The sequence below is a fragment of the Papio anubis genome, chromosome 7 (genome assembly GCF_008728515.1).
Source record: "Papio anubis isolate 15944 chromosome 7, Panubis1.0, whole genome shotgun sequence".
NCBI classification, from domain to species: Eukaryota; Metazoa; Chordata; class Mammalia; order Primates; family Cercopithecidae; genus Papio; species Papio anubis.
This window is the reverse complement of record NC_044982.1, coordinates 6,297,590-6,312,098: the sequence shown is the minus strand read 5'-3', so window position 1 is coordinate 6,312,098 and position 14,509 is coordinate 6,297,590. Positions and strand designations below refer to the sequence as shown.

General features: G+C 49.2%; 1 protein-coding gene across 1 annotated transcript in view; it reads left to right on the top strand.

The window, feature by feature from the left end:
- Positions 1-332: 332 nt before the first annotated feature.
- The window catches only part of YY1 (YY1 transcription factor), a 44,563-nt gene continuing 30,386 nt past the window's right edge, over positions 333-14,509 (top strand). Inside the window, exon 1 of the mRNA XM_031667850.1 lies at positions 333-1,264. Within this exon, the coding sequence (XP_031523710.1) occupies positions 586-1,264 (679 nt within the window). The 5' untranslated portion in view covers positions 333-585. The remainder of the gene's footprint in view (positions 1,265-14,509) is intronic.

The following is a 14,509-nucleotide window of genomic DNA, read 5'->3' as shown; positions in this document are numbered from 1 at the left end:
CCCCGCCCCCGGTCCCACCGGCCCCAATCCGGGAGGAGCCCGGCGAGTAGGCGGGGCCGCGGAGGCCAGCGGATAGCTCGATTGGCCGAGAGGGAGAATCGAGAGGGCGAGCGGGCGAGTGGCAGCGAGGCGGGGCGGGCTGAGGCCAGCGCGGAAGTCTCGCGAGGCCGGGCCCGAGCAGAGTGTGGCGGCGGCGGCGGCGGCGAGATCTGGGCTCGGGTTGAGGAGTTGGTATTTGTGTGGAAGGAGGCGGAGGCGCAGGAGGAAGGGGGAAGCGGAGCGCCGGCCCGGAGGGCGGGAGGAGGCGCGGCCAGGGCGGGCGGTTGCGGCGAGGCGAGGCGGGGAGCCGGGACGAGCAGCGGCCGAGCGAGCGCGGGGCGCACCGAGGCGAGGGAGGCGGGGAAGCCCCGCCGCCGCCGCGGCCGCCGCGCCCGCCCCTTCCCCCGCCGCCCGCCCCCTCTCCCCCCGCCCGCTCGCCGCCTTCCTCCCTCTGCCTTCCTTCCCCACGGCCGGCCGCCTCCTCGCCCGCCCGCCCGCAGCCGAGGAGCCGAGGCCGCCGCGGCCGTGGCGGCGGAGCTCTCAGCCATGGCCTCGGGCGACACCCTCTACATCGCCACGGACGGCTCGGAGATGCCGGCCGAGATCGTGGAGCTGCACGAGATCGAGGTGGAGACCATCCCGGTGGAGACCATCGAGACCACAGTGGTGGGCGAGGAGGAGGAGGAGGACGAAGACGACGAGGACGGCGGCGGCGGCGACCACGGCGGCGGGGGCGGCCACGGGCACGCCGGCCACCACCACCACCACCATCACCACCACCACCACCCGCCCATGATCGCGCTGCAGCCGCTGGTCACCGACGACCCGACCCAGGTGCACCACCACCAGGAGGTGATCCTGGTGCAGACGCGCGAGGAGGTGGTGGGCGGCGACGACTCGGACGGGCTGCGCGCCGAGGACGGCTTCGAGGATCAGATCCTCATCCCGGTGCCCGCGCCGGCCGGCGGCGACGACGACTACATTGAGCAGACGCTGGTCACCGTGGCGGCGGCCGGCAAGAGCGGCGGCGGCGGCTCCTCGTCGTCGGGCGGCGGCCGCGTCAAGAAGGGCGGCGGCAAGAAGAGCGGCAAGAAGAGTTACCTCAGCGGCGGGGCCGGCGCGGCGGGCGGCGGCGGCGCCGACCCGGGCAACAAGAAGTGGGAGCAGAAGCAGGTGCAGATCAAGACCCTGGAGGGCGAGTTCTCGGTCACCATGTGGTCCTCAGGTGAGCGCCAGCCGCGCGCCCCGGCCCCGGGATGTTTTTGTTTTGAAGGGAAGCCATGTTTTATGTGTGTGATGGGCGCCGCCATCTTCTTCGCCAGGGCAAGTATGGCGGCCCCAAAGATGGCGGGCCGTGCGGCGGGGGCGCGGCGGCGGCGGCGGGCGGCCGGCGGCGGGCCGGTGAAGATGGCGGCGGGCCGGGTGGGAGGGGCCGGCGCCGCCCGGCTAGGGCCGCAATGGCGTAAGCCCGAGAGGGGGAAGCGCCGCGCGGGGCGGGACGGCCGGGGAGGGGCCGGCGCGCTCGCTCCCCGGCGCCCGCATCAACGGGCGCGCCCGCCGGCCCGTTGTGGCGGCAGCCGCGCGCCCCCGGCCCGGGCGGGAGGCGGGCGGGCGTTGGCGGGGCTGCGCCGCGGCCTCGCGGGCCAGGGATTGCTGCCTCCGGGACGCGCCTCCCCGGCGCTGCCGTTATCCCGCCGGCCGCTGGAGGGCGCCGCGGGCTCTTGCCCCGCCGGGCCCCAACTTCCCCGGACTCCCAACTGCTCCCGGGAGGCACCTTCCAGAAGGGGGGTCGTGGCACGCGTGGGCGCCTCCGGCCTCCTTGCTCCCCGCCCACCCAGCGCCGGGCTGGACCCTGCCCCGGCGGTCACGCTGGCCCGAGGCGTCGTTTGCTGCGGGGCGGGACTTGGGGCTGCACGTAGGGCTCGCGTGTGCGAGCTCCGAGCGTCAGTCGTAGCCTGTCACCGCCGTTGCCAGCGAATTCCTGGCCCTTTAGTCCTCCTGCGGTACCTAGTGGGAAGGGCCTGTGAATCTTAGCGGATAATTCTTAGTCACTTACGTTTTGGGAAAGCTTTTTTTTTTCTCCCCCTCAAGTATTTAGCTCTTTGTGAGTAGATTGGGTTACTCAACTGTGGACATTTGCCCGTAAATAAAATCGGGTAGTTTAATTTTAAGCCTCTATACTTTTTACTTTGTAGAAAGGTATCTATTTTCCCCACGAAAAGAAAGATTCTAGAAAGCGAGTTTTTTTGGGTTTTGTTTTACTGTTTTAATACTACTTTTAACGAAGGCCGGAAAACCCATCTACGGCAAAAGGATCCTATCTGCATGTGTAAAATTTTTGTTTTTACTTCACAAAGGCAATTATTCAATGCTGGTTTTTAGGGTATTGTATTAGTATATTCATATGCTACCTAGTTGAATTGCTGAGATACTAAATAGACTGAGAATAATCCTGCCATCGTAGTTAATCTAATGCCTGTGATGGTTACGTTTAGTACTCCGTATAAGCGGTGGAGTCCCTTCCCTTATAATTACTTTAAAGCTATTTCATAAATTCTCAGAACTGAATGGAGACTCAAAATATGGTGACCTTTGAGTATTAAAAGATCGTTAAAATTCGGAGGAATGAATGAAACAGAAATGAAAACGCTGGACTGAAAAAGCTAGTTTGTTTGTATCTGGTGAAAGCCTCAAGGTGAGACAACTACAGCTGGAAGGATCTGTGATTGAAAGAGGCCTGAGCAAAGGGACGTAGGAGCTGTCAAAATCTAATAGGAAGTGCTAACAGGCGCTGTCCTGCATCCACGGTGCGTTGTAGAACTCATAGTAGTTTGAGTTTAGCAGAAACTGTGTTTAAATGAAACATGAATACTTTAGTACTTAATGGTTATCAAAAGATAACTTCCATGTATTTTGGTAGCTCAAGAGATTACACACTGATCATGTTGGAACTGAAAGTCATGGTTTTGGCGTGGCGCGGTGGCTCACGCCTGTAATCTGTCCCAGCACCTTGGGAGGCTGAGGCCGGCAGATCACTTGATGTCAGGAGTTCGAGACCAGCTGGCCATCATAGTGAAACCCCGTCTGTACTAAAAATACAAAAATTAGCTGGGCTTGGTGGTGGACGCCTGTAATCCCAGCTACTTGGGAGGCTGAGGCAGGAGAATCGGTTGAACCCAGGAAGCAGAGGTTAACAGTGAGCCGAGATTGCACCACTACACTCCAGCCTGGGGAACAGAGCGAGACTCTGTCTCCAAAAAAAAAAAGAAAAGAAAAGAAAAAGGAGGGGGCCATTTTTTTTTTGTTATTAACAATGAGTAAGGGATGGGGGTTTTAGTTATTGATTAATTTGCAGAATTCAGAATATGATTTGAAATTAGATATTTAGGTAAAGATACATTAACCACTTAAAAATAAATTTGTTTTTTTTCTCATAGTGTGTGGAATTAGAGTAATTTAGAAAACCAACATATTTTTATATGTTCTGCATTTTATCTTAACAAATTACTGGTCCACTTTTCCACATCCAGAGAACTTGGTGTAGTGTATAGCTTTGCGTGCTGAAGTGCTGTGTATTAAGTCAGCCAGTTAGAGAAAGTCTGAGGGGCTTGACTGACGGAAGTCAATTTACAATTAAGTGAGCATTTTAAAAGTCATTACTTCCCCTGTGCAAGTGGTTTTTTGTTTTTGTTTTTGTTTTTTGGGTTTTTTTTGTTTTTTGGTTTTTTTTAGACGGAGTCTCTCTCTGTTGCCCAGGGGCTGGAGTGCAGTGGCAAGATCTCTGCTCACTGCAAGCTCCGCCTCCCTGGCTCATGCCATTCTCCTGCCTCAGCCTCCCGAGTAGATGGGACTACAGGCGCCCGCCACCACGCCCGGCTAATTTTTTGTATTTTTAATAGAGATGGAATTTCACCGTGTTAGCCAGGATGGTCTCGATCTCCTGAATTTGTGATCCGCCTGCCTCGGCCTCCCAAAGTGCTGGGATTACAGGCGTGAGCCACACCCCTCAGCCAAGTGGCTGCTTTTAAGGTGGCACAGTTTGGGGTTGTTTTCACATCCATTTTTTTTTTTTTTTTTTTTTTTAATTTGATACAGAGTCTTGCTCTGTCGCCCAGGCTGGAGTGCAGTGTCATGATCTTGGCTTACTGCAACCTTCACCTCCCAGGTTCAAGCGATTCTCATGTATCAGCCTCCCAAGTAGCTGAGATTACAGGTGTCCACCACCACCCCTGGCTATAATGTCCATTTCTTTAAAGCGTTGGTTGTCTAGTTAGTGTGGTAGAGTATGCTGTGCATAAAGGTGGTTATAAATATTTGATGGCAGTAACATAGGATTGTCTTTGTCAGACATGTGTTTTGTGGTAAACTATCCCCCTTTTCCTTGTGATTTGGAATTATTACTAAAGAGAAGCTAAAGAGCTTATGGATAACTGCATTTCCCAAGTTCAAATTCTGAAAATGATTTCATTTTCAGAACTGAAATGACATGATATAATCAGTATAATTCCATAACGTGGAGAAATGAAAGTGGGTTAATTGTTGGATAAATCTGTATGTATGTGTACATACAGGTTGAGCATGGTGGGCAGCATTACTGCTTTCATGTACTTGATCTCATTTGATCCTAGGCATGAAGATTTTAACCACACTATAGTTTCACTAAAATAGCCCTTTAGTTTGGAATGAACCGTGAAGTAACACTTTTGCATAAGCCCCAAGCTGAGTTACTTGAAGTCCTTATAAAAATAGTTGTACATACAGGGTATTCCCTGAGGGTCTAGTTACCTCTTAGACCCTCTGGTTTTAAAAAACAAAAAAATCAGGCTGGGTGCAGTGGCTCACACCTGTAGTCCCAGAACTCTGGGAGGCCAAGACAGGAGGATCACTTGAGCCCAGGAGTTCTAGACGAACCTTGGCAATGTAGTGAGACTCCGCTTTGGGAAGAAAAAAAAAATAAAAAATAAACAGAAAAAAAAAATTAGCTAGTCGTGGTGGCACATGCCTGTAGTCAGTCCCAGCTACTTGGTAGGTTGAGGTGGGAGGATCGCCTGAGCCTGGGAAATCGAGGCTGCAAGTCAGCAGTGATTACACCACTGTACTCCAGCCTGGATGAGAGTGAGACACTGTGTCAAAAAAAAAAAAAAATAGTGGGAGTCACCATATTTCTGGAAACCAAATGGGTTTCTTTTGCTTGCATGCCATCTTCCTTTAATTTCCCACAGTAACAACACTCTGGCAGGCATCTTTTGAATGTAATATCAGCATAGGAATCTAATAGTTTTTTAGTAGTTTTAGGCCTTACGGGATCCTTAAGATATTGGCTTTTTTTTTTTGAGACGGGTCACTGTGTCACCCAGGTTTGAGTGCAGTGGAGAGATCTTGGCTCACTGCAACCTCCGCCTTCCAAGTAGCAGGTGCCACCATGGCCAGCTAATTTTTTTGTATTTTTGGTAGAGACGAGGTTTCGCCATGTTGCCCAAGCTGGTCTTGAACTCCTGATCTCAGGCGATTGACCCACCTTGGCCTCCCAAAGTGTTGGGATTACCGACCTACCTGCCCCCCGACATCCCCCACTTTTTTTTTTGAGACAGGGTCTCATTCTTTCACCCAGGCTAGAGTGCAGTGGGCCTCAACCTCCCAGGCTGAAGCAATCCTCCCACCTCAGCCTTCCAAGCAGCTGGGACCACAGGCTAATGTTTTAATTTTTTTCAGACATGGCGTCTCCTTATGTTGCCCAGACTGGTCTCAAACTCCTGTGCTCCAGCAATACCCTTGCCTCAGCTTTCCAGAGTGATGGGATTATGGGTGTGAGCCACCGCGCCTGGCCTCTTTATTTTTTCCTAAATTTTTAATTCTCATACAAATGTTTCGTTTCTTCTTTATTTATTTGTTTATTTTTGAGGCGGAGTCTTGCTCTGTCGCCCAGGCTGGAGTGCAGTGGCTCACTGCAAGCTCCGCCTCCCGGGTTCACACCATTCTCCTGCCTCAACTTCCAGAGTAGCTGGGACTACAGACGCCCACGGCCATGCCCGGCTAATTTTTTGTATTTTTAGTAGAGACAGGGTTTCACCGTGTTAGCCAGGATGGTCTCGATCTCCTGACCTCATGATCCGCTTGCCTCAGCCTCCCAAAAGTGCTGGGATTACAGGCATGAGCCACTGCACCCCGCCAGTTTCTTCTCTATTTAACCTGAATGAATATGCTTAGCTGTTTAATGTGTCAAGAGAACTCTGCATCTGGGAGTTTTTTAGTTGTTGCTTTTTAAATTAGAGATGGGGCCTTGCCTTGTTGCCTAGGCTGGCCTTAAATTCCTGGGCTCAGACTATCTTCTTGCCTCAAATTCCTGAGTAGCTGGGACTATAGACACTCAGCTTCACCTATGTTTTGAATAATCTTAATGAGTTGCTTTGATGCCAGTGTTTACTTTGGCCTTTTTCACTATATATAATTTAAAAACATTTCAGTATTAACAGATTTGGGCACAGTACTATATATTTTTTCCCTAGATATTAATGCTATTACATAGGAGTAACAGTTGTGGGGTTTTTTATTTGTTTGTTTGAGGCGAAGTGTTGCTCTATCGCCCAGGCTGGAGTGCAATGGCGTGATCTCGGCTCACCGCAACCTCTGCCTCCCAGATTCAAGCAATTCTCCTCCCTCAGCCTCCCAAGTAGCTGGGATGTGCCACCACGCCCGGCTAATTGTTGTATTTTTAGTAGAGACTGGGTTTCTCCATGCTGACCAGGCTGGTCTTGAACTCCTGACCTCAGGTGATCCTCCCACCCCAGCCTCCCAAAGTGCTGGGATTACAGATGTGAGCTACCGCACCCAGCCAGGAACAACTGTTTTATAACTTAGTTAATTATAGACTAAGCCACTTAACCATTGCATTTAATAGGGAAGATAATGATAAAAACTGAAATTTAAAACGTTTAGTTCAGAGATAAATCTAGGTGATTTTAAAATCTTGAGATTTCAGGTGGTGAGAAACTGACCCTCTCTAAGGCTGTTGATATTTTAATTCAGAGCAGAAGTTGCACTGCCATGTGCAAAACTGCTACATAGATGCCTGGAATCCTGGGAACAAGCCAGCATGTCCATGGTCACCCCCACCCCGTTTCCATTTCCATACATGGGTTTTGTGAGGCGAGGCCAGCATGTGCATACTGCCTGCCCATGGCTAATGAGGATAGCACAGGTGTGGGGACAGTATTCCCCCCATTCTGTCCCCTGCCAGTCAGTACAGCTTGGGTTCCAGGGGGGACCTGTGCCTTCTCAAAGTGCTGGCAGCTGAGTGGCACCTCCTTCATGCCTGGGAGTCAAGTCCCTCCCCTGGTGTGCCCAGGTCGGCCTCATGTTCCGGGTAGAGAACCCTTGCTTGGACCTTGTTGGGATGTGGGGTGGTGAGACCCCACCTGAGCTGTGACCTGAGAGCAGACAAATTAAACTGCTGAAGGAGAGGCAAAAATAATAATTATTATTCTGTTACACTGAATAGAGAAGTGGCTTGTGCTGGATTAAGCAAAACCTGTAAGACCAGAAAACGATTGATATAAAATCAGTAAATGCAAGGAAGTTGAAATGCATTGAATTTTTCTCAATTTTATACGTTCGGAAGATGCAGGTTTGCCAAAAATCACTGGTCATGACCGTTTGCCATTCCTCTGTGGGTTTTTCACACCCTCCCTCCCCAGTAAAAACTGTGCTATTTATCACTAAGTAGAGATGCAATAAACATGAACTTCCGTGGAGCCAAGCTCAAAAAGCCCTCCAAAGTAATCACTTCAACCTCATGACCTACATAGGGCAGCCTAAGTCATAGATCTCGAATCCTGATCTGGTAGCTCTGAAAAGTTTAGCTTCCTAATAAAATCTCTTGTGCTGTCAGACTCTCCACTCCAGGTTATTAACCTTGCCTTTTCCCTCCCACTATCAACAACTGACTCCCCCTAGTGGGAAAAGAAAAATTCATATCAGGAAAAGGTCAGGGTTCCTGTCCTATCTACAGTTAGCATTTTAGGCTTTTGCAAGAGGGTAAGTTTTTAAAAACATCCATGTTGGACTCCTAGGTGGATATTTACAAAAGGCATTTCTATTTTGTTTTTGAAACCTGCTTAACAAGGTCAGTCTGTTTTAAGGCTGGGAAACTTATATTAGCAAAAACAATTATTGCAATGAATATTACTTAATATTTGCATTCTTTTGTTTAACTCTTGATCTGCTCAGGTGACCATTTTTATTCTCTCTGTGCTGTTACTACTTACAATAGGAAGAGTAAGCAAAAGTGAATTTTTCTTTTTTTTTGAGACAGGGTTTCAGTTTCTCACCCAGTCTGGAGTACAGTGGCACAGTCTCAGCTCATTGCAGCCTCAACCTCCTGGGCTCAAGCAGTCCTGCCTCAGTCCCCCAAGAGCTGGGACTGCAGGCATACACCACCAGGCACGGCTAATTTTTTGTAGAGACAGGGTTATCAGAATCATGGCTTGGATGTAGAAAATAACATTAATGTAATTACTGCAGAGTATTAGGAAGAGCCAAGGGAGATCTTAGAAGTTAGCTGACTGTTGGATAGGCTTGCACCTTTTCATGTGTGGTGGACTTCAGTAACAGCACATAAGGGGAGCCAAGCCATTTCCTAGTTCTAAGTATCTTCTCAGTAGGTTCTGTTCTGTTTAACTTCATGAATAATTATCAAGAACAGAAAGCCAGCAGCATCATATTTCCTCTCTAGAGGGGACTGACCTTGGGATCTTTGTAAAATGAGTTGGGGTAGCAGTATCCTTATTCTATTCCTTTACGAACAGAACAATATACTCAATTTCTTTCTTTCTTTTTTTTTGGGGTGGGGGGACAGAGTTTTGCTCTGTCGCCCAGGCTGGAGTGCAGTGGTTTGATCTGGCTCACTGCAACCTCTGCCTCCCAGGTTCAAACAATTTTCCTGCCTCAGCCTCCTGAGAAGCTGGGATTACAGGTGTGCGCCACCATGTCCGGCTAATTTTTTGTATTAGTAGAGACGGGTTTTACCTTGTTGGCCAGGGCTGGTCTTGAACTCCTGACCTCAAGTCATCTGCCCACCTCGGCCTCCCAAAGTGCTGGGATTACAGGCATGAGCTACTGTACCCAGCCTACTCACTTTTGAGACGGAGTCTTGTTTTGTCAGCCTTGGTTGGAGTGCAGTGGTCGTGACCAGCTCTCACTCGTAAGCTCCGCCTCTCCCGGGTTTACGCATTCCCTTCCCTGCCTCAGCCTCCTGAGAAGCTGGGACTACAGGCTCGGCCACTACCGCTAGTTTTTTGTATTTTTTTAGTAGAGACGGGTTTCACCGGGTGAGCAAGCCAGGCTGGTCTCGACCTCCTGGGATTCCTCAGTGATCCTGCCTCTGCCTCCCAAAGTGCTGGGATTATAGGCTTGAGCCACCGCGCCCGGCCTCTACTCAATTTCTTAAAGCAAGAGTCTTCCATTTTAAGGTGACCTGGCAAATGAGATATTAGGAACCCTTGAGCAAAAAAAAAAAAAAAAAAATTTTGAGACAGGTTCCTGCTGTGTTGCTCAGACTGGAGTGCACTGGCTATTCACAGGTGTGATCATTGTGCACTACAGCCTTGAACTCCTGGTCTCAAGTGGTTCTCCGGTCTCAGCCTCCCTAGTAGCTGGGACTAGAGGTGTGTGCCACTCCACCCAGCTTGAATAAATTTTTTTTCTCTTTTTTTTTTTTTGTTTTTTTGAGACGGAGTCTCACTCTGTCACCCAGGCTGAAGTGCAGTGGCGTGATCTCAGCTCATTGCAAGCTCCGCCTCCCGGGTTCACACCATTCTTCTGCCTCAGCCTCCCAAGTAGCTGGGACTACAGGTGCCTGCCACCACTCCCGGCTAATTTTTTGTATTTTTAGTAGAGACAGGATTTCACCGTGCTAGCTGGGATGGTCTTGATCTCCTGACCTTGTGATCTGCCCGCCTCGGCCTCCCAAAGTGCTGGGATTATAGGGGTTAGCCACCACGCCCAGCCACGTTAAATTCTTTTTTTTTTTTTTTTTTTTTGAGATGGAGTCTTGCTCTGTCCCCCAGGCTGGAGTGCAGTGGCGCGATCTCGGCTCACTGCAAGCTCCGCCTCCTGGATTTACGCCATTCTCCTGCCTCAGCCTCCTCGCCCGGCTAGTTTTTTGTATTTTTAGTAGAGACAGGGTTTCACCATCTCGATCTCCTGACCTTGTGATCCGCCCGCCTCGGCCTCCCAAAGTGCTGGGATTACAGGCTTGAGCCACTGCGTCCGGCCACGTTAAATTCTTAATAGCCATTCAGTTACTTTAGTTTTACACAGTAGTTTCAGATGTGGTTAAACATTAAAACAATATAAATAGTTATTTGTGATAGACTCTTTCTCGTGTAATTTTTTTTTTTTTTTTTTTTTGTAGACAAGAGTTTTGCTCTGTTGCCCAGGCTGGAGTGCAGTGGCATGATCTCGGCTCACCTGCAACCTTCACCTCCTGGGTTCAAGCGATTCTCCTGCCTCAGCCTCCTCAGTAGCTGGGATTACAGGCTTGCACCACCACACCCGGCTAATTTTTGTACTTTTAGTAGAGATGGTGTTTCACCATGTTGGCCAGGCTGGTCTTGAACTCCTGACCTCAAGTGATCTACCTGCATCAGCCTCCAAAGTTCTGGGATTACAGGCATGAGCCACTGTGCCCGGCTTTCTTGTGTAAATTAATTCCCCTCCTCAAATAGAAGATCTGTGAGGCAGGGAAAGGGGCTGCCATTGCTGTGCAAGAAGCTGTTCTGTTTGGTGTCAGGATCTGTCTTTTCAGGAGAGTATTGAACTTTGAATATTGAGTAAATGAATGGATGGAATTTGTGCTGTAAGTCAGAATCAGGGCTTATGCCAAAATGCTATTTTGGTCTATTCCTGTATTGGTGGAAAAGGAGTATTAGGGATCGAGAGAAGGTGGAGAAGCGTTCTGTTTTAGAAGCAGCATGGGCTTTAGAGTCAATTCTCGATTCAAATCCCAGATTTGCTACTTAACCGCTTTTTTTTTTTTTTTTTTGTCTGAGACGGAGTCTTGCTGTCACCCAGACTGGAGTGCAGTGGCACCATCTCAGCTCACTGCAATCTCCGCCTCCCAGGTTCAAGCGATTCTCCTACCTCAGCTTCCAGAGTAGCTGGGACTATAGGCTTCTGCCACCACGCCCAGCTAATTTTTGTATTTTTAGTAGAGATGGGGTTTCGCCATATTGGCCAGGCTGCTCTCGAACTCCCGACCTTGTGATCCGCCTACCTTGGCCCCACAAAGTGCTAGGAATACAGGCATGAGCCACCGCGCCCGGCCTTTTTTTTTTTTTTTTTTTTTTGAGATGGAGTTTTGCTCTTGTTGCTCAGGCTGGAGTGCAGTGGCACGATCTCGGCTTACCACAACCTCCATCTCCCAGGTTCAAGCAATTCTCCTGCTTCAGCCTCCCGAGTAGTTGGGATCACAGGCATTCACCACCACACCTGGCTAATTTTGTATTTTTAGTAGAGACAGGGTTTCTCCATGTTGGTCAGGCTGATCTTGAACTCCTGACCTCAGGTGATCCGCCTGCCTCAGCCTCCCAAAGTGTTGGGATTACAGGCGTGAGCCACCGCGCCTGGCCTACTTACTGCTCTTTAGATACATGGCTTGTCATTTCTGAGGTCAGTTTCTTCAACCAAAACATAGGGTTTAATACCTTAAAGATAGTGTTTGGATTCAGAAATGTGATAGTTGCCAGAATGAAATAGGTACTTAATAAAGGATAGTATCGTTTCTTAAGGTCTTTATTAGTAGGAAAAACTGGGAAACAACCTATGTCTGATTTTTACTTATTGCCTAGCAGTGAATCACAAATGTTTAGCTCTCCCCCATTTCAGTGAAAGGTTGGCTGATGGCAGCTGTGACTCTGTTTTGTCTTTTTTGCCAGAAGTATCCTAGAGTGGCCTAAGATAGAAGGTGTGGAGAAATAAAATGTAGCCAAATATGTGCGTGCATGCATGCATGCATACATACATACATACATACATAGATAAATATGCCAGTTGGTGAAGGTGAAAATAGAAGATCGGGATCACAGGAAAAATTACCATCAACCCTAATGAAGTTCCTGGCAGTCAAGATAAAAAAAAAAGGAACTTATATTACCTTTATCTGATATTAATTCTGAGTAAATAAAGCATTTCTTAGCAGTGAATTCCTTCGTGTATGAAGGGGGCCACTGAGTGGTAGTGCTGGCATTTTTCAGCCAACGTAGTGACAAATGTCACAGTGCTCTCTTAGAGATGCCTAAAAAATGTATTATAGAACGTGGCTGGGCATGGTGCACTTTGGGAGACTGAGGTGGAAGGATCTGAGGCCAGGAGTTTGAGACCAACCTGGGCAACATAGTAAGACCTTGTCTCCACAGGAAATTAAAAAAAAAAAAACCAAGCGTGGTGGCATGTGCTTGTAGCCCCAGCTACCCAGGAGGCTGACGTGGGAGAATCACCTGAGCGCCGGAGGTCAAGGGTGCAGTGAGCTCCACTCCAACCTGGATGATGACATAGTGAGATTCTGCCTCAAAAAGAAAAGAGAGAGAGAGAGAAATAATATATAAGGCCTTTGATTTTTCTGATTAACATATTGTGGTTGACTGAATAATAACTCCCAAGATGGCCAGATCCTGATTCTTGAAACCTGTGGGTGTTAACCTTATTTGCAAGTGTGATTAAACCAAGGCTCTTGGAATAGGGAGAGTAGCCTGGATTATCTAGGTGGGTACCAAATGTCATCACACAATGTCCTTGTATTCACAGGAAGGCAGTGGGAGATTGATTGCCAAAGAGGAAGTAGGAGAGGTGCAAGAGGTTGGAGTGAGGTGAAGAGAAGAGGTCAAGGAATGTAGGCAGCCTTCAGAAGCTAGAATATGTGAGGGACCAGGTTCTCCACTGAAGCCTCCAGAAGGAACCCACACAATGACTTTATAGCTCTGAAACTGATTCTCACTGCTGGCCTCTAGAACTAGAAGAGAATAAATTCCTGTTGTTTCAAACCACCAAATTAGGAAAGTAATACATGTGCTAGCACCCCCTGACCTTGGCAAGTCCCTTTTAATGTGCAAGGCACAACACTTACTGTCCCCCCTTAAAACTAGGAGAGAGGGGAAGTGGAATAAATGGGCTTTTTTTTTTTTTGCACACTACTGAATTTCCCAGACATGATGGTTGGCATTTAACACATTACCTTGTTTTAGCCTTGTAAGATTGGTGGTATCCTTCTCTCCACCCCCCCACCCCCCGTTTCCCTCTCTTTCTTATCTTTATTTCTTTGTAGAGGCAGGGTCTCTCTTTGTTGCTCAGGCTGGTCTGTTAATTACTGGCCTCAAGAGATCTTCCTGCCTCACCCTCCCAAAGTGCCAGGATTATAGGTGTGAGCTCCTGTGCCTGGCCTTATTGTTTAATAAATGAGGAAACCAGGCAAGTTAAGAGTGGAGGCTGGGGCCGGGCGCGGTGGCTCACGCCTGTAATCCCAGCACTTTGGGAGGCCGAGACGGGCGGATCACGAGGTCAGGAGATCGAGACCATACTGGCTAACACGGTGAAACCCCGTCTCTACTAAAAAATACAAAAAAACTAGCCGGGCGAGGTGTCGGGCGCCTGTGGTCCCAGCTACTTGGGAGGCTGAGGTAGGAGAATGGTGTAAACCTGGGAGGCGGAACTTGCAGTGAGCTGAGATCCAGCCACTGCACTCCAGCCTGGGCGACAGAGCGAGACTCCGTCTCAAAAAAAAAAAGAGTGGAGGCTGGGCCGGGTACGGTGGCTCATGCCTGTAATCCCAGCACTTTGGGAGGCCGAGGCGGGCAGATCATGAGGTCAGGAGATCGAGACCATCCTGGCTAACAGGGTGAAACCCCGTTCTACTAAAAGTACAAAAAAATTAGCCGGGTGTGGTGGCGGACGCCTATAGTCCCAGGTACTCGGGAGGCTGAGGCAGGACAATGGTGTGAACCCAGGAGGAGTAGCGTGCAGTGAGCCGAGATCTTGCCACTGCACTCCAGTCTGGGAGACAGAGCGGGACTCTGTCTCAAAAAAAAAAAAAAAAAGAAAAGAAAACAGTGGAGGCTGGAGTGACAGGAATGAATGGCTTCTTGAAGGGAAGATACCTTAATTTGCGTTTTGGAGAGTGGACTGGGCTTAGATAGGTCACGAGAGGAAGGCAGGAGGGTAAATTGTATTGAGTACCTTTTACTAGACACTGAGAAAAGCACTTTGCTTGGAGCTTGGAGGGGAGGTGAGACTCCATCTTTTTACTTCTCTGGACTTGTAGAGTGCTTCTCACCTTTCCATTTATTTAGTTCCTTAATTATATCTTTTTGACTGGAAATTGGAGTCTACAAACTCAGTCTTTTGCTTTGCTCCTCAAACTAGACTGGGAGTGATTATTGCTTTGGTAACAGAAGGAAACTGAGCAGCTGGGAGATTGGGA